The sequence below is a fragment of the Apteryx mantelli genome, chromosome 14, assembly GCF_036417845.1.
Source record: "Apteryx mantelli isolate bAptMan1 chromosome 14, bAptMan1.hap1, whole genome shotgun sequence".
In the NCBI taxonomy this organism is placed as follows: Eukaryota; Metazoa; Chordata; class Aves; order Apterygiformes; family Apterygidae; genus Apteryx; species Apteryx mantelli.
The window spans coordinates 6435406-6458707 of NC_089991.1; the positions used below are offsets into that span (position 1 = coordinate 6435406).

The 23302-nt window shown below is 44.5% G+C and overlaps 1 protein-coding gene across 1 annotated transcript in view; it reads right to left on the reverse strand.

The window, feature by feature from the left end:
• Nucleotides 1-23302, reverse strand: part of ADAMTS2 (ADAM metallopeptidase with thrombospondin type 1 motif 2) — a 188052-nt gene that overhangs the window by 53262 nt on the left and 111488 nt on the right. Inside the window, exon 4 of the mRNA XM_067304888.1 lies at nucleotides 8947-9149. Coding sequence (XP_067160989.1) covers nucleotides 8947-9149 — 203 coding nt within the window. The remainder of the gene's footprint in view (nucleotides 1-8946; nucleotides 9150-23302) is intronic.

Below are 23302 nucleotides of genomic sequence, written 5' to 3' on the forward strand. Positions count from 1 at the left end.
CCTTCACCCAGGAAAAAGACCCTGGCGTGTTGACAAGGATGCTTCATCGTGATTTTCACTGGCCACCCCCCACACTCCAGGGCATTACCACCACGATGCAGGGATATTAATTTGCCTAATCCTTTGTGTACTGGAAAGAGAATACATGCATCTATGAAGCTGAAACAGGCTGTAAATTCTCTATATGTGAAACAAATACTGTGCACAAAGGCCTGTGTATAGAAGCCACTAAACACAGCATGTAAATAAGTACTTAATTAGTTCATAACACATAATCCACACTGCTGCGCACCACTTTCTCATTAACTTCCAGAATTTAACCTAAGCCTGTCTTATCAATGCCGAAGCAGCAGAACAAGCGTATCACTGCTGCATGCCAAAATGAGACTTGGCATGCGACTGCTGACGGAACAGAACGGAAACACTGTTTGACTGCTCATGCAAATGACATCTAACAAACAAACTGTGAATCAACAGAAACGCGCGAGCATTGTAAAAAGCTGCTCGACTCTCTTGGGATGCTGGATTTTCTGCAAGACAGTAGGTCAGGTCAAAGTCCTGGATCTTCGTCTCATTCGTAAGGACGAATCCAACCCCTCTTTGCACAGCAGCTGAATTGAACCTCTGCCCCTTTCTCTGAGCTAAACGGTAGCCTGACTGGTAGTGTCTCGTTGCACATAGATAATACCTTGAAATAAATGCACTTTTTTTTTCAGCCTGACCTAAATTGCACCTGTGTGTTTCTGGAAGTTATTAAAGAAACAAGATCCAAGGGATTGAATGGTGAAGCTTAAGTGCTCTCGACAGTTCATGAGAGATGCATACATGGCAAAGATGTCTGCAGACCCTGGCTTAGACTCTTTAAACTTCCACACGTCATTTTAACAGGAGTGCAAAGTTTCCCTAATGGAACTGATAGCACAGAACACAAAATTACCAACCAATCTGTGAAATCGGAAAGCTCCAAGCTCTTCCCCAACACAGAACTGCTGAATTAAATGCTGAAATGTTGTTTCAAGGCACAGATAGTCAGCCAATGGATATAAATGTTCAGATATCTGCATAACAAATACACATGGGCCTGAAAATGATTGCATAGTACTTCTGCAGCACTGTACCTCCATGTACTTCAGTAGGACATCCAGATTTATCTCTGTAAAAGAAAGATCTGAAGTGGATCTGCTGTTTGGTCTTGGCTCAGTAAGAATCACAGCCCAAAATTATGCTGCTGCATAGGAAAAGAGGGTGCCTGAAGAGCAGCTCAGAATCAAAGCTCCCGAACCGAAGCAAGGGAAGATTTTGTGTTAAACCTTGCTAGATGTCCCACAGAGATCCAGCACTTACAGAAGGTGATGGAGAAGGCTGGGTAAATCTCGAGGAGTTCAAGGTACGGTGAAATACTGTAAAGGGACTTTGATAAAATTACTGTAGGTCACAAACTATTTTGGGACAACTCAGTGTCATGGTTTATTTTTCTGGAATATTTAGATCAAAACAAAACAGGCACTTCTATCTAAAGGAATAGAAGTTGTTGTTCAGAAACCAGGCTGGCACAGTTTGGTGCCACGTAAGGAGAACAAGCACTTTGTTTACTTTCTCCTCTGTCTTTCTCTGCTTATTTTATAATTCTTCTGCCCTAAGCAAATTTGAAGCCAACACAGTAACCGAGTAGAATACATGAAAAAAACCCAAAACTAAAAAAAGCTAAGCGTTTGTGAGGTGCATTATGCTTTGTAAAAGAAATACTGCAAAGCTTTTATTATTGAGCAAAATGGGGCCCAATCCTGAGTTTTGAAAACTACTGCACTGCAAATAATAATAAAGAGCCTGCAGTTTTGCTAGTCTTGCTGCAGGTTGGGTTACCTGCTGATTGAGCTGGCAGAACTTTTAGGGAAAGTCAAGCGGTTTCCTGAATCTCTAATGAAGCTAATGCTCAACAAGAGAAATAATATTACGCATACTTTGGCAAGCCACAGGCAAACTCATTCACACCGTTTGAAGAAGCTCCCAGCTTCGCAATGTCCGCTAACGGCTGCCACGCAAAGGACAGGGCACTTCATCGCAGCACGGCTACGACCCGCTGAACCCTAAATCGCCGCGGAGCAGCGTGCTCCGAGCGGTGCCGCCGCGGGGCCGTGCAGCCGCCGCCACCTCGGGCTCGCTGAGTGCGGAGGCCCGGTGCCTGCCGGGCGCCCGGCACCTGCCTTCTGCTGCCAGCAGCAGCTGTTTCAAATTTCGGACAAGGAAGCGGCAATGGCGCGGTGGATCCCGAGCGCAAACTTCTGCAATTTGAGCCCTCCTAAAAGCGTTCCCCTCTCGCTTTATTTTCTTCTGCGTTCCCACGTCAAACACCACTATCCTCTTCCACTGTCATCACCTCCTTTATGCTTTCGGAGATCCCAAACTAGCATTTCTAACATTCCCAAAGCTTTGTCCTAATCCCATGGGAATAATGTTCCATTGATTCCACTATGGTCACATAGAAAGTCATCAGGCAAAATCCAGGGCTCGCAGACTCCCTTTCTAGTCCTGAGCCGGCATTTCCGCATTTCCTCGGAGAGGAACTCTTTTTTTCCTGCAAATCTCTGTTGAGCGTCATGAGGAGAGAAGAAGAATGAAAGCACACAACACAGCCGAAACTTAAAGGTCACACTGCGATCTCGGATTTGGGAAACATCTACCACGCCGCTCAGAAACATGGGCCATACAGGCGAGTTTAGAAGGGCTTGGCAATGCACATTGCAAAACGGAGATAAATACCCGGCGTTTCGCATGTAAATACCAAGCCTGAGTTGTGATTTACCTTCGCGGCTGTGAGAGCTCAGTAGATGTTACTAAGTCCAAGTTCGCTGCTTCTGACCAAAATGAAAAACATACCGCCGAGCAGATGTGCTGGCAAGGCTCTCCTTAGCGCAGCGTTACGGGCTCTATCTCGTCTCTGTCTGTACTGTTGGCTTTAGAAAGGTCATCGACTTTGTTTTCTGACTTCATGACTAATTTATTTTTCTTAGTTCCTCCCTCAGGCTCTTGGAACTTCCCAGTTTTTGCCTCTAAATCACAGCACTGAGAAATTTCTCTGAACACTGGAAATAAACTATGTTTGCACTGGAAGAATTAGCATTTGTTTGAATTACAATCTCAAGACCACTTTAATAAAATCAGCTATAGTATCATAAAATAATTGATTGCTTTATTAAAATTAATACAAGAGATGGGGCTGTAGTGTTAATGCAATAAATAAGATGAAATCTTCAAATCTAAGTGGTTTGGTTTAGGAAAGTGTCCAAAACTGGGAAGCTGATTCTAATTATCCCTAGTCCATCACGCAAACCACAAGTGTCACCTCTCAAAAGTCCCTGACTGCAACCTTTACAGCTAAAGTTCATGTTGATATTTGGAGTAAAGGAAAAATCTTTCTTTTAACAGTAATTACTCTCTTCCTTAAGAATGATACCAAAACCTGTGCTACGTACAACAGGCAAGGCATATTCCGTTTAATAATCAGGAGAAATGCTCACCTAATTGCTATTGGAAATAATACGCCTGTGAAAATTAATAAAACCTGTAGGAGAAACAGAAATCCCTCAGATCAATAGAACTGGTCTTGCATTTATCTGTGGGATTTCTTAGAGTTAGCTCAGATCTGAGGTGTGCACATTGAAATAAACAGATTTGAAATAATGAGTACTGGTGCTTATAAATTATTTAATTTTCAAAACCCAGCCAATTCTATACTACTGAAATATCCTTCCTGTCCTAAAAATGCTTGTTAGTTTAAAAAATACGATTCTGAGTACAGGGTGCCCCATGATTTCAGAGTGTTCAGTCACCACTTGCTTTTCACCAGCTCGAAGCAGACAAGCTTTGCAGGTTTTCATCCAACTGTCAGTTAAAACCGACGGCATTTCTGCCCTTTTCTGTCATTTGGGACTTGCTGTTCTGTACCTGAAGATCTTCATCCCTCGTCATCCAAAGATGCGAAAGCAGAATTCTCACATATAATAGCAGCATCATGTACATCCCATTAAAGAGGACAGCTAACATATTCAAAACCGCCTCAGGGCCACGTTTGCAAAGATCTGCTTGGTGCTGAAAGACGCAGGTGAAAGCCCCGTGGGACCTTCCCAAGCCCCCAGCTGCACAACTCCCATTGATTTCAGTTATTCAAATGAAAATCTGCTTAACCCATTTGCTTCGGAGCTGAAGTTTCCCTTAAAGGCAGGCAGAGCCATAATCCCAGGGGCTAATTTTTAAGTCTGCCTCCCACTGATTTCAATGGCAGGTAAATGACTAAATACTCAGACAAAACTAGTCCAAAGTGAGGCCTGAATCCTACTTAGGGTCTGTCTCCCATTGAAATAATAGCAGTTAGGCACCTAACTGCTTTGGGGAGCCGGGTTTCAGCATCAAAAATATTTTGGGCCATTACACAGATGCTTTTGCCTCCTCCCACCCCAAGAATGGTCTAAAATCAAACAGTGTACATAGTTTTTAGCCAAATTCTTCCAGAAAATATGCAGGAGGAAAGGAGGAAAACTGCCAGCATTAGAAAATGAGGTACTTGATACAAGCTTCAAGTATATTGTTGTGGGAATGGAGGAAGGAAGACAAAATACACAAGGAAAGGTTACAACAGGGCCCTCGCCGGGAAGAATCACAGTTATGAAGAGAGGCATGAAAGCTGCAGAGTTAGAGTCAAGACAGATGGAGCTGATACATTCAAAAACATTTGCAATTGAGCCTATTTCATGAGACTGCGTTTTGAACGGTAGAAATATTGTAAGATCAGATACTTTAACGCTGCGTCCTTAGGAGGTCTATTATCAAGACACCCATCGGGCACGTGAATCTAAACACGGGATTGCGGAGGTGAAATATTCACCCGAATCAATCCTGCAGGTCCAGTCAGGAGAATGCGCCGACCAAGCCCAGATCTGCTGCTCTCCCACAGCAGGCAGCAAAAGGACTGCTTAATCCTGAAAACTATTTTTAAGAGAGGCATGAAACCATCTGAGAAATTCAGCCCCAGGCTGGCTGTCATCGATACCCACTTTAGCCCAGTAACACCCATCCAGCCCCCAAAGCGTCCCGCAGCGAAAGCCTTTTGTTTCACAACAAACGAGACGTTTCTAGCCTAGTGCTTGTTTAATATTTCCCAAACACTTGTACAAGCAGACAAAATCTCTGCCTTTTTTGCCCTTCTTTTTGCTGAAATCAAATTACTTCGCGTGTTCTTCTGTAGACTGTAAGCTGCAAGATACCTCCCCAAATCTCTCTCCGCTGCTGCAGTGCTCCTGCATGCTATAAATACAGTTAATCTGTGCAATGTGTGGGCTCAGACTTGGAAATACAGAGGACTGTGCAAGATAATATCCTACCCAGGAAGAAACACAGCATGATGTACAGAAGAATATGGTGCAAGCATGAGGCAGCCGAGGGTCTCCAAAGCGAAAACAACGGCATTTGTTCCCTAGCTGAACTGAATGTCCCCAGGGTGCTGAGCAGAACAGGGGGAGCAAGAGAAACCGAAGTTTTTGTATGAGAAAATGACTGGAGGATAAAAATGGGGTGGCAAGAGGCCTAGCTCACTGCAGTGAAACGGCTGGCGCACAGTCAGGCGATACGTGGCTGCAGCCCAAAGCGTTAAAAATCCTCTGGCATCTATCGCCATTCGTTTGGGACTGTGACTTCATTTCCAAACTTTGGGATAACTATTAGCATAGCTAGTCAAGATAGCCAGGACACCCAACCCCTGTTTTTTTCTCACTTTATGGCTTTTAGGTGTGGACTGTAACACATCACTTAAGCAGCATAAAACAGATTTACTGAATAAGTCATTGCACTGGCTTGAAAAAATTTATTGTTTTGATTGGGTTGGTGATGGGGTTCCACCCAAGTTCCCTGGGAAAAGTTAATTAAGGACAACTGCTAGCGCCATCACACACAGTGAAATCAAGCAAAATGGGGAGAAGGAGCCATGCTGGGAGATGTTTCTGGGAAAGCGATTATGGGAACGGATAAAGAATTTTGCCTTCAGGAGTCTGGGCACAAGGGAGAAGGCACCTGGACTTATTTTATTTTTGGAACCACAGAAACTCAACTTTTCCAATCACCTCTTATCTCTAGTAAATACTTGCACTATTGTTTTATTTTTTTACTTACTGTGTAGTCTTTGATTTTATGCTTAATGCCTTGTTACTATACAAAGCTAACTGACTGTACCCACAACCCCAGTAGGGTACATGCAGTCTGATGGTCATAGTGTGATCTTCCACCAGACTTAAAAGGTCAGCTGGAATCTTCCCCAGTTGTCTGTTCTCTTTCAGATACCCTTGGACCTATGGATCCAATCAGAAACATACTGTATGCACATGACCCCGAACAGCTAGAGATCCCAAGTCTTTTCACATTGGCTCTTTTTCTACAAACAGGGGTAAAAAGAACTTCTCAAGGAGTCGGAAGAGAGGACAATGGGATATCAGCAAAGGAGACCAAAGCAATTATTTACACAGAAATTCTCCTTGCATCTATCTAGCAATGAAGGCAAGAGCCAGAGGAGCTGCCAACCTGCTGATGGAAGGAGAGGGCTGGTGTTCTGCGTTGTGATGTGCCCGAGTAGCAGCCAGGAGACGCAGCTTTCCCAGACGTGAAAGGGGAGCTGAGTGAAAGGGATCGGATGTGCAGGGTGAGGATCAAAAGGTATCGGACGTGCAGGGTAAGGATCAGAAAGGATTGCACACGTGGGGTAAGGACCTCCAGCAACATCTGATACTTTCTCCAGAGGTGCCCCGTTCTGCAGTAACAAACCCTTGCTCCTCTATTCTTGAGCAAAGCTTGGGGAGCCAGAGAGAACTGCTCACCACCACCCCTGTCTCTCCGCTGTAATATAGTGGCCAGGAACTGGCTGAGTTTTGAAGAAGGAAAGAATGGAACAATCTTAACGATTCCCAAAGGCTTCCCAGAGCCTCCTGAAGGGCCTTGGGGATGCCAATGCCTCACCACATCTTGGGCACAAAGGGACGAGACATATCCTCAGTCCCGAAAAAGACACATTTCTATCTCAGATCTCACAACAGAACAACTTACTGCCTATGCCAAGATTCATTACAGCCTTGTGGATATAGTTACACAGGCTGCACTTTCTAAACCACTTGCAGAGACAGCATGCTCAAGAGTTGTTATTTCTTACAATTTGTGTGTTGGATGCTTTGCTAAAATTAGGAAGAAGTATATTCCAGAGCTGGAACATTTATGGGTTCTTTACCATTACTGTATGCTTTTTTCCTTAAAAATAGATTTAAATGACATGATAAGTAAAGAGTCCTGTTTAATCTATTTCAGCCTGTTTGCCACATTCCTGGTTAGGCCTGTTTGGCTTGTTAATTTAGAGATGTAGAAAACCATCTGTTTCTCTGTAGACTTTGTTTTAAGCCTCAGAGGAAACAAACCACACAAATAAATGAAATTCACTATGTCCTTTCTGTTGGAATATATATATTTACAGCCATCTGAGCATACACTAAGTACCCTATAACTCTAATGTTAGTCCAGATTTCTAAGTATTTACAATACTGTTATAAAATGTCAGTGCAATTGAATTTATTTCACACAAGGGATTTTCTTAAATTGTATTCCACTTCTCATTTCAAATGAAAAACAGTGACATTTTACATTTTGTTAAAGGAATGTAATAAAGGAAGGAAAAAAACAAGCCTCATAATGAAACTACTTATCTTGGAAAAAATACGTCCCAGGCAAAACGTACTTGATAGCCTGGATTTCTGTCTATATATGTGTCTCTATGGCTTGCAATGCCAAGAAGTCACCTGCAAGCACCCACTCTCTAGGTTTCTTCTTAAGCTTCAGCAGTAATATTCTGTCTGTCAAAGACAGAGCAGACCTACAGTGTTTTGCTCGACCATGTTTCACTAAGAACACGTTCGCTGAAACTGAAGTTTTTACAGAAGTGTATTTTATTGAGAAGAGCCTCCTGTTCCAGATGAGAAGGAGAAGGACAAAAGTGATCCCAGAATGAGTTGCCAATGAAGCACAGTGTTAACAGTCTTTCTGGAGAGAGTTTCTCTCTTTTATTTTTTTGGCCAAAAGAACAAAACGTATTTAGATTCTGATCTATAACAGAGATGATTCTTCAAAACTTGATTTTTTCCCCACAAAATAGAGTCCTTGCTTACTGACGGGGGTACTAAAGGGCTGCCTATGGCCATATCTACTGTGCTGACATTTAGAAAGAAAAAATGGTTCTTTCAAATATAATATTCTCTAGTGTCTGTCTGCTTTCATCACTACTACAGTATAGAGTCTGTTGCACAGACAGTGGTTCTGAAGATTAAATATTTAACTAAGGAAACCAAAAGATGTCAGCCATGGAGTAAATACTAGATCAGTTTAAGAAAGTTAAGTGATATACTGCATAACATTTTACTATGGTATGAATAAAGAGAAGTTAGGTGGCCTGGGACCTAAAGTGATTGTCAATGAATCAAACAATTCAACTGAGTAGTTCTAAAAATGTATAAGCCAATCGAAGTTTCTAATATGACCTTATTTGAACACAGTTCTCCAAACCATGTTTTCCTTTTTTCAGTTTAAGGCAATATATATCTAAAGTGTAATGACTTCCAAGGACCCTAGGCCGTTACCTGTGCCCCCACCCATCAAAACACATAAGCAGGGCTTTTTTCTCCTTGCAGAAGATGACTTAATTTCAGGGGCAAAATCTAGGCCACTTCTAGAAAAGCCAAAAGGGGAGAAGAAAGAGAAAAAAAAGGGGTCAAGGAAAAAACTGGCGCTGGGACTCTTAAAATGTTTAAAGTGTGTTTTGATGGATGAGGGCATCTATGATGTCTTACTCAAAAGGCTAAGCCAAGCTACATTCATTCGGGTCTCACAGTCCCCCCATAGGGCAGTTAACAGAGTTGTACTCACAATGTTCATCAGGGTCAGCAGGTACTTCTGAACATGCTCTTTCCCGTGGAATTGAACAACTGAGTCGTCAACGCCCAGCAGAACTTCAATGTTGTAATCATCATCAGTCGCGTGCCGGCGATAGCGCCGCCTGAAGCTGTGCACCCGGTCTTCAATAAGGCTCAACGCACCGTCGAGACTATCCAAATTAGTGAGGTTAGCCTCTGAAATCAAACAGACAAACGAGTTACCAACCAGCAGAGGCTCAGAGTCAGGTCTCAGCGAAGTTGGTATAAAGCCGAAGTAGCAGCATTTATGTTCTGAATGTTATGTAACAGCCCGAGTTTCACTTAATGTCAATTAACAATAACATTTTGGCACAATCTCACCCAAAAGATTTTTACTTTGAAAAGTAAAAGCAATACTTTCTACAAGTAATATTGTGTAATAAATACAAGGCCAGGAGTATTAAGTCATTCCCATGTCTGAGAACAATGTAGCTGTTTGCAGTAAAACACTTGAAATGCTTGTAATAGACATAGACTGTTCAGGGGCCTTGGGCTACTGTGGATGTCCTCAATTCCAGAAGCGCGGTTAAAGAGAGACATCACACTTCAAAACATGATCTTCCTGCCCCCGGAATCATATTCCAAGGCAAGTGCAGTCGCTGATATAACCTTTTCATATTCAGACAGGTAGCAATAAACCAGTCCTACCCCTTCGACGCCTTAACTCCTTTCCCAGATACACACAAATGAATCAAGAGCAGTGACATGAATCTTTTTTATCTTTACCACTCAGGAACACATTTTAGATATAAGATGAATTCAGTTGTAGCTACGTGCAAGTACTTCTTTCAGCAGCTTTTCATCCTTCATTCCAAATTTGTCATGTCACATTGCATTACTGTATGTTAAAGAACATCAGGCGCAATAGTAGGCAGCTTTATTATTAACTGTTTCTAATAGCACCCCCATACAAAAAGCACGTTCTCTGACAGAATGGGATACGCTTGACATGGCACCTGCATACTAAAAATTAACACGAAAATATGGACTCTTGACATGTCACCCTATAGAATAACATTGATTACCATTGATATCATTATTATCATTGGCATTACAATAGCCCCTAGGAGGCCCAGCACGAATCTCTTGATTCCAGTGAATGTCAGAAAAAGATTTGCTCAGAGAGGCTAAGAACAGCAGGCAGAGAACTGTGGATTTATTAAAGGCTTCTAGCGCTTAGTTCAGAGAAAACATAAGAGGAAGCAAAGGGAGGAAGTGAAAGCTGTCACCCTCAAAGCAGACACAAGAAACAGCACTTGGAAACGCTACAAAAGAAAGTGGATTCTCCGTCTTCATTTATTCAAATTTTCACATCAGATAGGGGCTGCTTTGGAGAAGATGAACGAGTCACCAGGTTATTGGGCTCATTACAAGCCTAACCGTGCTCTTGCCTTAGCACCCTGCGTCGGGTGCCCATCGTAGCAGCCACCGGGCAAGGCGCAAGGGGCGCAGAGCTTCCCGGGAGCTGCCTGCCGCAGCGGCAGCCCGGACAGCCCCGTCGGGCCTCCAGCTGGCCAGCGGAGAGGCACATGCTGCCTCCCATCTCCCACCGCCACTACTGGCCTTCTCCCTCGCTTTCCACCGTGTCTTGCGTGTGCCTGAGCAGGAGAGATGCTTCTCTCTGTGGCTCCTACAAGAGACCTGCACTCCAAGGACAGCCGTGGAAAGACATACGTGCCTGGACAGCCTTACCTGCACTGGAAGGTCTCCCCTCTCTTCACCCCATGGAGTCCCCCATGCCTGCACCTGGCCCAAAACCAAACCCACGTGGGGCTCCTACATCCCTGCGGAGCCACGAGGGCCTTCTCCAGCGAGGGCAGTGTTTAACGCAGCCAAGGAATCCAGCGACCACGTTCCCATCGCCAGCCTCAAGGCTCCCAGCAGTGTCTGCTCCCGGGGCTGTTGGAAGTTTTTAAAATGAGGCTGGGCAGAAGGCATGATTCAGCATGAAAATTTGCTCTTCACGCAGAGCCCAGCTGTCACTCGCAGGTTGGCCGTGGCGGGGGGAAGCAGCCAAGCCTTGCAGCGCCGGGGAAGGCTCTTCATCCCGGCTCAAAGCCTGTCAAGCAGCCAGCTGCAGCCCTGTCTCGTGGTTTGCTCCACTGGGAAAGTTTCAGAGTTAATCCTTGCTAACGCCCAGAAGTAATTACTTAGCTATCACAGAGGTCTCAGGAGATTCGCTATAGGATCATGGGGCAATCATACATTCGTGATCTGTAAGGCAAATGGCAGTTACTGTAAAATTTGACAATAAATCTTGTAAGCTCTCTAGAAAGCGAGAGAGGCTGGCAGGGGCTGCAGGTCGTGTCCTCTCTCTGCTGCTTGCACAACTACAGCGATAAGCAGCACGGCCAAAGCCATCAGACGTGCTGCCGCACAGCAGCGGTGGTTGGCAGGTGGGGCAAGAGACGACCTCCAGGTGCGAGTCCCGCGGTGTGACTGCAGACGGGGGCTCACGGGGGCTGCGGACGGGCAGCTCTGCTCACCGCGGGGCAGGCCAGCCTCCGCCGCCGCGCTGTTACCTTGGGGGACAGTCAGCTGTCAAGGTATTTAGAGCTTTTGTGCTTTCATTTCTTTCCCTTCTTATGTGTCACAGTCAAACTAACTCCGAGCGTGGGCTCTTCATTCCTACTGTGAGTACGTCAGCCGGAGGCACCAGTGGGTGCCACCCAACTATTTTAAATTTTGCTTGATGGCATAAAATTCCCCACACCCTCATTTAGCCTGGTGGCACTGGCACTGCCGAGGAACCGACCCCGCATGCTCCCCGTCAGAGAGCGAGCCGCTCCGGCTCCTGCCGCCCCTGGAATCGTCCCAAGACCAGCAGCCCAGCTCAAAGTATTTCTGACAGTTGCTGCAAGACTTTTGATTCACATCCCAGCTTCCCACTAACTGTCTTTTCCCGGGGGCCGCTCTTGTGACAGCGAGGGATGCCTCCACGCACAGTCTGACCACACATCACACGCATTCCTCATCTGGCACTTCTCTGCCTCTCCGTCTCTCGGGTGACAAATTGTTGTATTCATTTGCCCATACTATGTTACGCCAATGTTATATTTGCTCATAAATGACAGTTATGTCCAAATCAAATTAATACCCATACCTTACTATAGAAGTGAAACACAATTCCATCTATGGTAAATCAGAAATCTGTCAGGTTCAGGCTTCTGCCCTATCCATCCATTAACATCATCATAATCATATCCATTTGACATCTCAACTTTCCTCAGTTATATCAGTTAACTCTGTTGTTGTATCGTTATATTCTTAAAAATATGCCAGAAAAGACAAGGGAATAACTCAAAGAACTAAATAAGCCACTAAATTCCCCTTTCACATTTTCCACACGCTATCCTCCTTCTAATCACCCCAGCACTCTGTACAATAACCTTCCGAAAGTCATCTCAGGCTGCACTGTATTTTACTAAATCATCCCAAGAACTCTCCATCAGATGTTCATTTTCAGCAACTTTTGCCAAATCAGTGCATCAGCCACTAATTATTGGTGCCAACTTTGTTCTCCATCTCCCCAGAGCAGACACTTGGCATTTGCAGGGACTAACAATAGCCAGTTTTGAAATCTACTTATTCCTACTAGAAAAAGTTCACATTTGTGAAAATTAAACCCTGAAAGACAGGGTTTTATTTTTCTCTTGAGCTGACTATCCAGAATAAATCAAAGGACAGCAGCACTGCAACAGTTCACCCACAAATCCCTCACAAAACTCTGCCTTTTCTTTCAAGCAAGCTAAAAAAACCATTGATGTTTCAGTGATTTTCTCCTAACACTGCAAATCATCTTCCAGGTCAAAAGAAAAAGTGACCAAGTTGTTGACAGAAGGCAAAGCTGTGCTTGTGGCTAAAGCACAAAGCTGGGAGCCAGGCAAGCTGGGTTGTCTGCCTGCCTCTGACACACGCTCTCCCTGCGACGCTGGAAGATGCGGGTGACGGCTGACCCCTGGGAGCAGTCTGTCAAGGGAGAAGTGTGTGCACAACCCAGCTTGATGCTGCAGCCTGGATTTTTTTGGGTGTCCTCCATTTTTGCTTGCAGGTGACGCAGGCAAACAGTCCCAACCGCTCTCCGGCAGCAAAATCCTTGTTGTTTGCTGACTCAAGAACCAGACGATGTTCCCAGCTGTGACAGCCCCGTGATTCATTACTGTGTGTAGAGCACATCGAGACCTAAACAGAAAAGGTCTTTGTACTGTGCAGGTGCAAACTGTTTCCACCGTTACACATCACACGAGCTCCCTCTGCTCTGCTCCCTTCCAAGCAACGTGCAGGATCCCAGTCCACAGCCGTGTCTGCTTGCTCTCGTATTGAAACTGTTCCAGTTGTGAACCTGTGCAGGGCTTCCAGTCCTCATCCTGCGTATATCAACCACAGTATCAAAGTCTTCACGCTGGACCCCCCAGCATACCCTGCTTGTCCGATACAGGAATTTTCCACCTGTGACAGTTCAGGATCTCTGACAACACCTTATTTTCTGGGAAATTTTGCCGAGCTCATTAATCTTTGATATCATGTGCTTTACACAAACCTAATTACAGCACCTCTTCTGATTCTGCCTTACCCATTCTGGCAGTCAAAGCTCAAACAGATGCTGTGAGTTACTGAAGCATGAACACGGTGCCTGCCATGAAAACTCTGCCTCTCCCCACGTTTTCTGTCACTCCCTTTAGGACACCCACCAAAACTGCAGACGCGGGTTATGATCTTGTTTTGCTTCTTGATGACCACTTTCCACAAAGCTCAGGGAAATACAGCTGAACCCACAATTCTTAAGAGTCTCTAATGAATCTACCGCACTTTAAAAATAACATCCACTTTAGGGCTCACCAATCTCACAGAAGCAATAGTGTCCCAATAAAGCAACTTCTCATTTTTTACTTTCTCTTCCTGCTAGGGGGAAAGGCATTTGGGGGAGAGCACAGAGCAGAGACCAGGGCAGGCAGCTGGAAGACTCAACTACGGGATTTGTTCACAGCCATCATCTGACACTTGTCAGCAGAGAAGCCACTCTGATTTCCTTTTAAATATGAGTGTGCAGCATTCAGATTGGCCAACCAACATTTGCAATGAAGCTTGTTTTCCTTTGCAGATGTTTCCTTCGTCACAGCAGGACCAGGCAGATACCTGAGCCGACTGCAGAAGACCTCCTTGGCGGACTCGGAAGGCAGAGCCTTTCCAACTTACTGTATCACGGCTGATCTCCATTCCCAGACACGCTTCCAAAGGAACTCCTGGCTTCCCATTCCTTCACGTGGGCTGCTGCAAACTACAGACGTTTTTTGTTTTTTTAACTCCTGTGACTCAGACCGAAGGCCAGGGAAGCACAGCTGGACCTGGGGCTGTTGTGGTGGCACATCTGCACGTGCAGCCCTGCATGGCGGAGAGGCCACCTCCCAGGCGCACACTCCTTGGCTGCAACACGGCCACCAGCAATGCTCCTTGGAGGCCAGGTCTCACCATCGCAGCGCAGGTGCGAGGCCGTCCATCACCCGGTGCTGCAAACGCAGGAGAATCGGGCTTGGAGGCAGCGAAGCAGGAGCAGGCTGCATGGAGTTGCTTCAGCTTGCAGCTTCCCACTGCTCTGGTACACCTGCACCTCTGGTAAAGGACCAGCCTGCCAAAGGACTGCTCTGTTGGGAACAGCACTTGAAATCACCAGTCGTCTGCCTGCAAATCAATAGTTTCCCTGATTTTGCTTTTTTTTCTATATTTCTACTGATTTGTTACAGTCCTTCTCACCTTCCCCTTCGCTTTGTTTTGTTTTCCAAATGTCCTCTGTCTTTCCTTCTCCCCTTCACATTCCTGCTCAGCCACTTTGGTCTTTCATAATTCATAAATCCCTTTTTCACACTACAGCCTGCATTTGGGCCCTTATGCTATATATCATTCATAAGAAAACTGGGTAAATCCAACAAGGTGAATTGAAATGGAAGAGAGCTGCTGCGAGTGGAAAGCAAACTGCAAACGGGCTATACAAGGGAAGCAAATCACACACGGTACATTGGTCACACGATACAAAGTTATCTCCGTTTAAAAAAGCATCCCCAAGAGGACGTTGCCTCAACAGAAGTTTACATTGAACTTGGTTTTCATAGGATTCATGTGATTTCTGGAATCAGAGATTAAGCCGGTGGCTTCTGCCTGGTAAATCCTTACCCAAGAGCAATTATTGGATTCTTCTGGGTGTGTGTTCAAATTCTTTCCCTTCCACTTTTTTGTATAAACGAAAAGCAAGACCACACTAGCGCAGTCTACAGAGCAAATATGCAACAGGCATCCTCAAAGAGGGTACGAATCCCAGTCCAGCCCTTATCTGCAAAGCAGCAGTAATTTACCTGGAAACGTTTGGGCTGCACGCCTGGCTAATCATACGATCTGATTATGAGCGCCCTGCCTCTTAATGCCATTTCTAGGCAAATCATGTTTTGACCTGGAGTCTGCTCCAGCTTTCATCGGTCAGCGGGAAGTTTGTCATGGGTGCCAAGGTAAGCTGGACTGGGAGCTTCAGAAAAGGTCTCCAAAGCCAGCTGCAAGAAGGCCACCTACTGATATAATCTGGGCTTGGCATTTGAAATCAGCAGGAGTTCAAAGTATTTAACAGTATTGAAAGTATTGTATATTTGGGCCTGTTCAGAGCATTCTTGCAAACTTCTTGGGTAGGACAGTCGTCCCGTATTTGCCAAACGAATGCACGTTAACCATACTGGAGCAGTACGCTGCACAGAGCTGCACTATTTACAAAAGCATGAACCCATACACACCCGACACCTTCGTCGTTACCGTTACGGTCATGACTCGGATGCGGCATAACGCTTCCGTCACGTGGCGAGCCCGGAACGCAGGTGAGGTGCCATCCGAGCTACGAGGACAGGAGCCACCTCAATTTGCTGTCTTTGCTGTCCCCTACACCACAGCACAGTAACATTAACTTGAGGGACGGGCTCAAGCGTCTTCCTGAATCCAGTTACAAAGACTAAAAAAGCTGAAGGCTACCGAAGTGGCACAATATAGAAGAAGAACTTCCAGAAGTGAAAAATAAGTCTTCTCCCCAGGCTGCCCCACTTAGCCCAGTGACAACAGCCAGGTGAAGCCTTGGCAAAGAGCTGGGCCAGAGGCACTAAGCATAACCACGGCTAGCTGCTGCCAAGGACATATTTTCTGGCATGTCACAACAAAGAAAAGGTATTTCACTGCTGCAAAGCTGGAAACTAAATCCAACCCACAGGGCCACAATCAGGCCATGAGTAACACAGGGATGAAAGATAATTGCAGTGTGAAAAGATTAAGTGATAGCAAGGTAATATCTGGGGCTAAAATACTTCGTTGCAAAACCGTGAAATACATTGTGTTACAATTTTAACTTTTGCACTGGAACATAATAGGCAAAAAGGAGAAAGGAAAAAAAATTGTAAAAGGAACCAGGCAAACAAACCATTCTGACCTTGCTGAAATGGAGCATTTTGAGACTAGAACATAAAGTTTTTCCACCAGAAAAACACATCCTTCAGAAAAATTTCAGCTACCAACCTTACTAATGCAAATAAAGGTCTCACAATTTAGCACTAAATACCGAAAGAGCGAGATGTGTGCAACTGGATAATTAAAAGTAAGCTTAAAAAGGGGGAAAAAGCTATTCTGTCGAAAACTAATTTATGGGTCAACCTTTAAGTTTCACTTGGCGCGGACGTAATGATGGCATCCGGAAAATGCTTATCTTGCAAATATTTTGGCGAGCCGTTGTAAACAGGCCGGTATTCTAGAGTCTGAGACCTGCAAAATGCATATTGCCCGATTTACCACGTTGCACCAGGTCATACGGTCCGTGTGTGAGTGCCTGTGCCCACCGAGTCGCACCGCCTGCGGCCCGCACGCACCTGCACGGGGGCCACGCGTAACTCGGGCTCTGCTTTAGATGAATCACGCAGATTTGCAAAAGGCGGCTCGAAAGCCCGCTTGGTCTCATTTGCAGCTAATGCTTAATTAACTCACTCAACCGCACAGTACTTAGCGTCACGGCAGCGTTTATGTGAAAAACTATCCGTCACCAAGCAGGGGGAGCGCACGGGCAGACCGTGGCCGGGCACCCCGTGTCAGTGGCGCGTGATATCCGCGGGTGCACGAAGGAGCTCCAGCGTCCCAAACGCAGAGTCGTTTCACTTCGCTTTGGCCGAGGGGGCAGGATCTGACCCACCACTTTCCTCCCCCCCCAAACAGGCTTCGAGGAGATGCTTACGGGCGATTTGAAAACCTGCCACCGAGCTGTTCGAAGGCGCGATCCATATTCCAAGCACGACGAAATTACGGCAAACGAGCGCATTAAGGAAGGCGCCTTGCTGACCCGCTGGCTTTGTAGGTGACGTGTCTAACAACCCCATTTGCATCTTCAACAGGACGAAATGCCAAAGCGTGGGACAAGGCTCGAATAACAACAGGCTACCGGGAAACGCCAGTTGTCTTGCTATAAGCCACCTATTTTGCAAGCAGGGGGAAATTAAGTTTAATTAAAGTTTAACAAATATTAAAAAACACCCAGGTAAACATATCTCAAATTCCTACCACTAGGGGAGGCAGGCAGGGAGAAAAGATGAAGAAATAAGTACCGTAAGCATACATTAGAAACACCTTTAAAAAACAACAAGTGTGAAGCAAATATGGATCTTTCCAATGTCTTTTAGCCACAGACACAGAATAACAAATTTATCCTTTTGGTAATGTTCGAAAGTAGAATTATATCATCGTTTTTAAAAGGGAGCTCTTTTGTGAGCTATAAAGTCCCACAGAGTTGTAAATGATGCAATTAAATGTTTTCAGTGTCAATTATAATGAACATGGTATAAATCTCCTCGGTGTAAACAATGTGTCGCACAAACGACAATGCAAACGGCTCCCGCTCTTCTACGCGCCCGTAGTCATCTTCTAATTAGACAGCGTAAACAGTCTGCTCTGTTCACTTGTTAAAGAAAAGCGTAGGAAGAAAGTTTTCCAAATGCTCGGGTGAAAAATGTGTGCAATTTGAACTTCCTCTATGTTCAGTTGGCTTCCGGTAAATCTCAGAATATTATAGCAGAAATCAGAAGGCAGGAAAAAAAAAGTTTAATTGGAATTTAGCAAGCAGGGAGCGCCATGCAGGCAGCGCCACGCGTGCCACCTCGGCTACTTACGCTGGTGGGATTTGAATCAGGGCAACAACGCGCTGTAATTTACCTGTGTTCTGCAAATACCCTTCTTGCTAAATCCGCTTGGCCTTTCTAGAGTAGCAAAAGCAGCTGCACTCGATTAAGGACTGTCAGAAAGACCAAGCTAACTCGGAGGAAGCAGGAATTTCTCCAACTGTAGTCTGAATCTGTCAGGTGCCGCAGAAGGCCAACGGCTACATGTTGCTTTCTCCTGCCGCGGCACGGGGGTGTGCAACCTCCGTCCCAAAGACGACGGCTGAGAAACGACCCTTGCAAAACGCAGTGCTTCAATGAGCACGTGCCAGCAATCGGGAGAGAGGAGAAGGGAGGGAGGGAGGGAGGACAGGTGGATGGATCTGTGGCTGCCAAAACACGCCGAGAAGGCAGCAAACCAGGAGGTAGAAGCTGGAATAATATGAATGCAAAAGAGGAAGGTGGAAACGCACCGTGGCCAGCATTGCTGCTGCAGTTCCCCACCGCCTCGAGGCACGGATCAAGGCTTGCTCCCGCCTTGTGTTCCCCAGCCCGAGAGCTACAGGCTGCGAAAAACCCCTGAGCTTCCAGAAAGGCACACGTGAGATGCGAGTTTTGCAAAGCAATCCATCTCCCCAATGCACACGGGCAGGACTTTAATGTTCCTTTTTCAAGAGAAATTTAGCATTAATATCTCTGGGCTTTAGCGGGATTAGAGCCAGGTCAACATTCAGTTGTTCAGTTTTCTGGCAGTTCCAAGATATTTTTAATTCCTTTGGGGTCAAAAGGACTTGGACACTGAAAATTTTAAAAAAATGAAGAAAACATAAAGATTCAGTTGATCTTGTATCACCAATAAAAAAAAAATTTCACTCAACTCAACTCCAAGGAAAAAGGGTTTCCATGTGCCTCTTTCCACCATCTTTTCCCTTCTTCCAAAGGGACAATCAGCATTTCAGAACCTCTGGATATTCGTAGGGTTATTTATGTATTATTGATAAGTAAGTTGCACTCAGTGCCGTCTGGCTTGTCCTTCAGATTGGCTTGCAGCCTAATCAAACCGAGGTCGTTTGTCTATTAAATGAGATGTAGCTGGGAGGACGCAATACTCTTTGGCAGCCTTTAGAGAACTCTCCTATAGGGACAAAGTCAGACCCCTTACAGCTCAAAATAAAAGGCCTTCAAGAATTATGTAAAAAGGAATTTATCTCATGCACTTTAAAGACAATATCATCTTTCTCTGTCAGTATAAATAAGGCTTAAAGCGGTCAGAAATCATACTTGTGTTCACTTTGCAGAGCACTATAAGAATGCTTTAGCATTAAATGACAACTCTGCTCTTAATCTAGAAAGTGAAACCAGGCTTTGGAAAGTGAATGCACAATGTCTCTCCAGGAAGAAGGGCTTGAAAGAGTCTTTCCTTTAAATATATATATATTTATATATATAATAATAGCTAGAATGGAAGAACTTTGTATTTTAAGGAGGTATAATGTCGGCTGCAGGGTTGGGGGACAACTCACTTGCTAGTGAACATTTTAATTAGAACTTCTGTTAATACATTTTTAATGAGACGAGCATGTTGGGAAACTATCAGAAACAACAGCAAACTGAGATATTCAAGCTGCTGTTAGTTTACCTGATTCTAAAACAGACTGTGATCGATCAAACAATGAACGTAGGAACAAATGGAAAAAAAATAAAATAAATTTCCAAAAGTCAGCAGCTTTAAAAACATATTTTATGCTTAATTTTAGGAACCAAAAGGTAAAAACCTATTTACAAGTATATTCTTCTGCTTGCTTCTTCTAAAAATCTAAACTTTTAGATAAAAATACTGATCATACATTGAAAATATTTATTATTAATACATACTGTGCTACAGAAGTAATAATATGGTCCTCTGAACTGAAGTATCTGAAGTCAGCAAAAGCAGCCCTGTATCCTCTTTGAGTTCTTGTTGAGCAAGAAAACATTACCATCTCAGCTGGTCAAGAGAGAAATTCTTTATATTTTCACATTCCCCCCAAAAGAAGAGAATTGTATGTATGTAAACAACAAGTTATGCACTAACTGAACTTACTTTAAATAAGTGATGATGTCTGGTAGCACAGGGGAAGCAAGGTTTGGAGGTATAGGTTATTTCTTTTGGTAAACCAGCTGAACAGGGTACACTTTGGGTATCAGAGTCTCTCAACAGGTTATTCTTCTCTAAGAGCATAGCTTCCTACACATCTCTACAGCAACACTTGTATCATATACACTGTCTCCTTCAATCCATGTATAATATTTGTTCACGCAGATTTGAAACTGTAAATCAGTGCTGAAAATTAACGTTTTTGAAAGTCAGACAAAACTGCATTTCCTTGGCTGATACCAGTTCTATTAAATTACTCAACAAGAAAAAGATATGAAAGGACCACAGTGAATAAAGACTCCTCTTGCCTTTGGTGCCCTGGAAGCCCCCACAATCCCAATCAATCAATTATTTTGGACTAGTAGCTTCTGCACGGTCTTCTGCAGTGTGGGAGCTGGACATGTATTTATTGAAGCTGACACTAATCAATACCCATCACTTTTTCACTGGTTTCAACTTTATTAGAAAAATGATATCAACAGCTGCTACTGTCCCATTGAGCTTCAAAAGAAAGCAAGGGGTCACTCACATTTAGGTGCTCTCATTACCTGCTTCTCCAGCTTTTTTCATCTGAGCTATAGGCTGCCATCAGTGGAAAGTTTTACATTTGACCTTTCCAATACTTCTTCTAGAATGAGACAATCTGAATTTATTACTTTTTCACTCTTTCCAATCTATCTCTGGCTAATCTTCTCTAAAATTTCCAAAACATTCACAAAGGTTTCTTACATTCTGGCTTCAATCCAAGCTGCCACAGTCTGAAATACTGCAGTGCAGCTGGTCAACTCTTGTGTTTTGCTGAGTACTTGGTTCACCAAAAACCATCCAGTTTTGATTGCTTTGAAATGACTTTCAAATTCAGCATCAGGGCTTTCTCAGGAGGAGAAAAAGAAAAAAGAAATATTGGAGCAAGGACTCTTGGTTCATCTCAGTGAACATATATTCCACAAAATGGAAGTGCCCAACAGGAGGGAACGTAGGGGTCTGGATCAGACAACAGTGCCTGAGAGGAGGACATGCAACCATGCAAGAACCTGAGGGTGTTTATCTTCGAATGCTAGAAGCCAGCCCTGGCTTGTAAAGTTGCAAATGTTGCAAAGTTAGTCTATGCATTAGTTCTTGTAAGTATAACACCCATTAAAGGGGTTAGTTCACAGAGATAGCCAAAGGACAGAGCAAAAAGGAAGGCTGTATCTTCCCAAAGGATTTGTATCTGTGGGTTTGACATAGTCACATATAATGAAGGAGACCTCCAGCCCTCCAGATTAGGAGTTAGCCTTTTACAGAGGCTATCCAGCTTTAAGCTATTACCTGCTTCTTGACCCATAAAGGCCATCTGAATAGCAGATCATTATCCAGATCTTTAGCAACGTTTCTCAGCCTTGTTAAAATTAGGAAATACTAATTCTGAGCACCTAGCTGCACTGTTAAAAAAAAAAGGGGGGGGGGGAATCTTAGTGTGAAAAGAATGGAAGAAAAGCACGTGGCAAAAAGAAAAACCTTTTAAAGGTGAAACCATAAAGCAGGAATGTCAAGCTGCACTATGAAATCAGTGCAGCAACCATTACACATCGCATGAGTTTCAGCTACCAGGGTTCCAGACAGTCCTTGAAATTCAAATAAATGCTGCCCTTTTTTTTGCCCCCCAAAATGAAAACTTGAGCTGAATGCAGGGTTCCGGCTTTAGACCTTCCTCCCTGCAACAATGGAATTTATGCTAACGGAGACATCAAGCGAAGAAACAAAACTGCTGAAGAACAGTTAGGTTTATACACTTGTGGGGCTAAATATTTTCAGACAATTCCACTAAAAAGATGTTTAAAAGACTCATCTGGAAAGCCATGCAAAGCTCTGAAAAAAAGAGACAACGTCGATACTTGCATCATCTAAAGTAAGAGGAAAGTCAGTGAAGAACAAAATGTCTGAAGCATTAGCCTGCCAGGATTATTTCTTAACATCACAAATCATTCCTCAGGTCCGTTTGAAGTCTCACAACAGAGAAACTAAGGCAACTCATTGAACTTCCTTGTGAAAAGATTTTTTAAAATCCTATAGAGTACAGCATGTAGTCTTGCAGATATGTCCTGAATTCACCCAGGCAGATGAACGTCTGCTGCCGAAACCCTCTAATTCCATTAGTCAGGGCAAAGAGAGGGTAAAAATGTAATTTCTCATCCAGCTGGATATACAGCTCCTCCCTATTTGCTTCCCGGTCTTCCAAGGCTGCATCTAGCTTGATTCAGATATTACCTAGAACTGTCTTGATAAAGCCAAAAACATTCCTAGCAGCCTGTGAGAAAAATCCTGCCCCAGGGATATATACTGGCAGCTTGACTTCAATCCAGCCAGGTTTCTACCTTTTCCTTGTGACTCAGAACAACCTCCAGAAACCAACAGCCTTCCCCCAAGAGGAGTCACGGCAAAACCCAAACACGTGCAGATAACTATCTGGGTGAGGGAAAGGCTCAAGCCAAAACGCACATTCAGGACTCTTCATCCTTGACAGTTTGCTCTGGGTGTGCGAGGAGAAAGAAGGGTTGTCTGGGTCTGGGGAGAAGAGCTGCTCTGGTTTTGGCAGATCCGCTCAGAATGTGACGATGGTTCCAGAGGACTTTGGGAAGAAACATTCAGTGTGCTTCCAAGCACTGACCCCGGACAGAACGGCAAGGGAGAGGCAAAAAAGAGACGCAGATGGGGTCTGTAAATACATATTTGAGAGGAAAAGTGTACTGAGAGGAAGAACTAAATGCCAAGGAATAAAAATACAGCCCTGGGAGCATGCGGTGCAGACCACTGGTGACTTCGTCTGCTCCGACACATGAGCGGCTTGTCTTTCGCAGCCTCCAGGTAGCACAGGCGCGAGCTGGCTGAGCAGCTGTCTTTGCCAGGGATGAACATTTCCTGCAGGAAACGTGAGCAGCCTGTGAAAAGGCAGTTAATAGTAAAGGCAGGAGCCTCGTCACACCTTGGCCACCGGAGCAGGTGCCCAGGGCTGCAGGCGCTGTCACCAG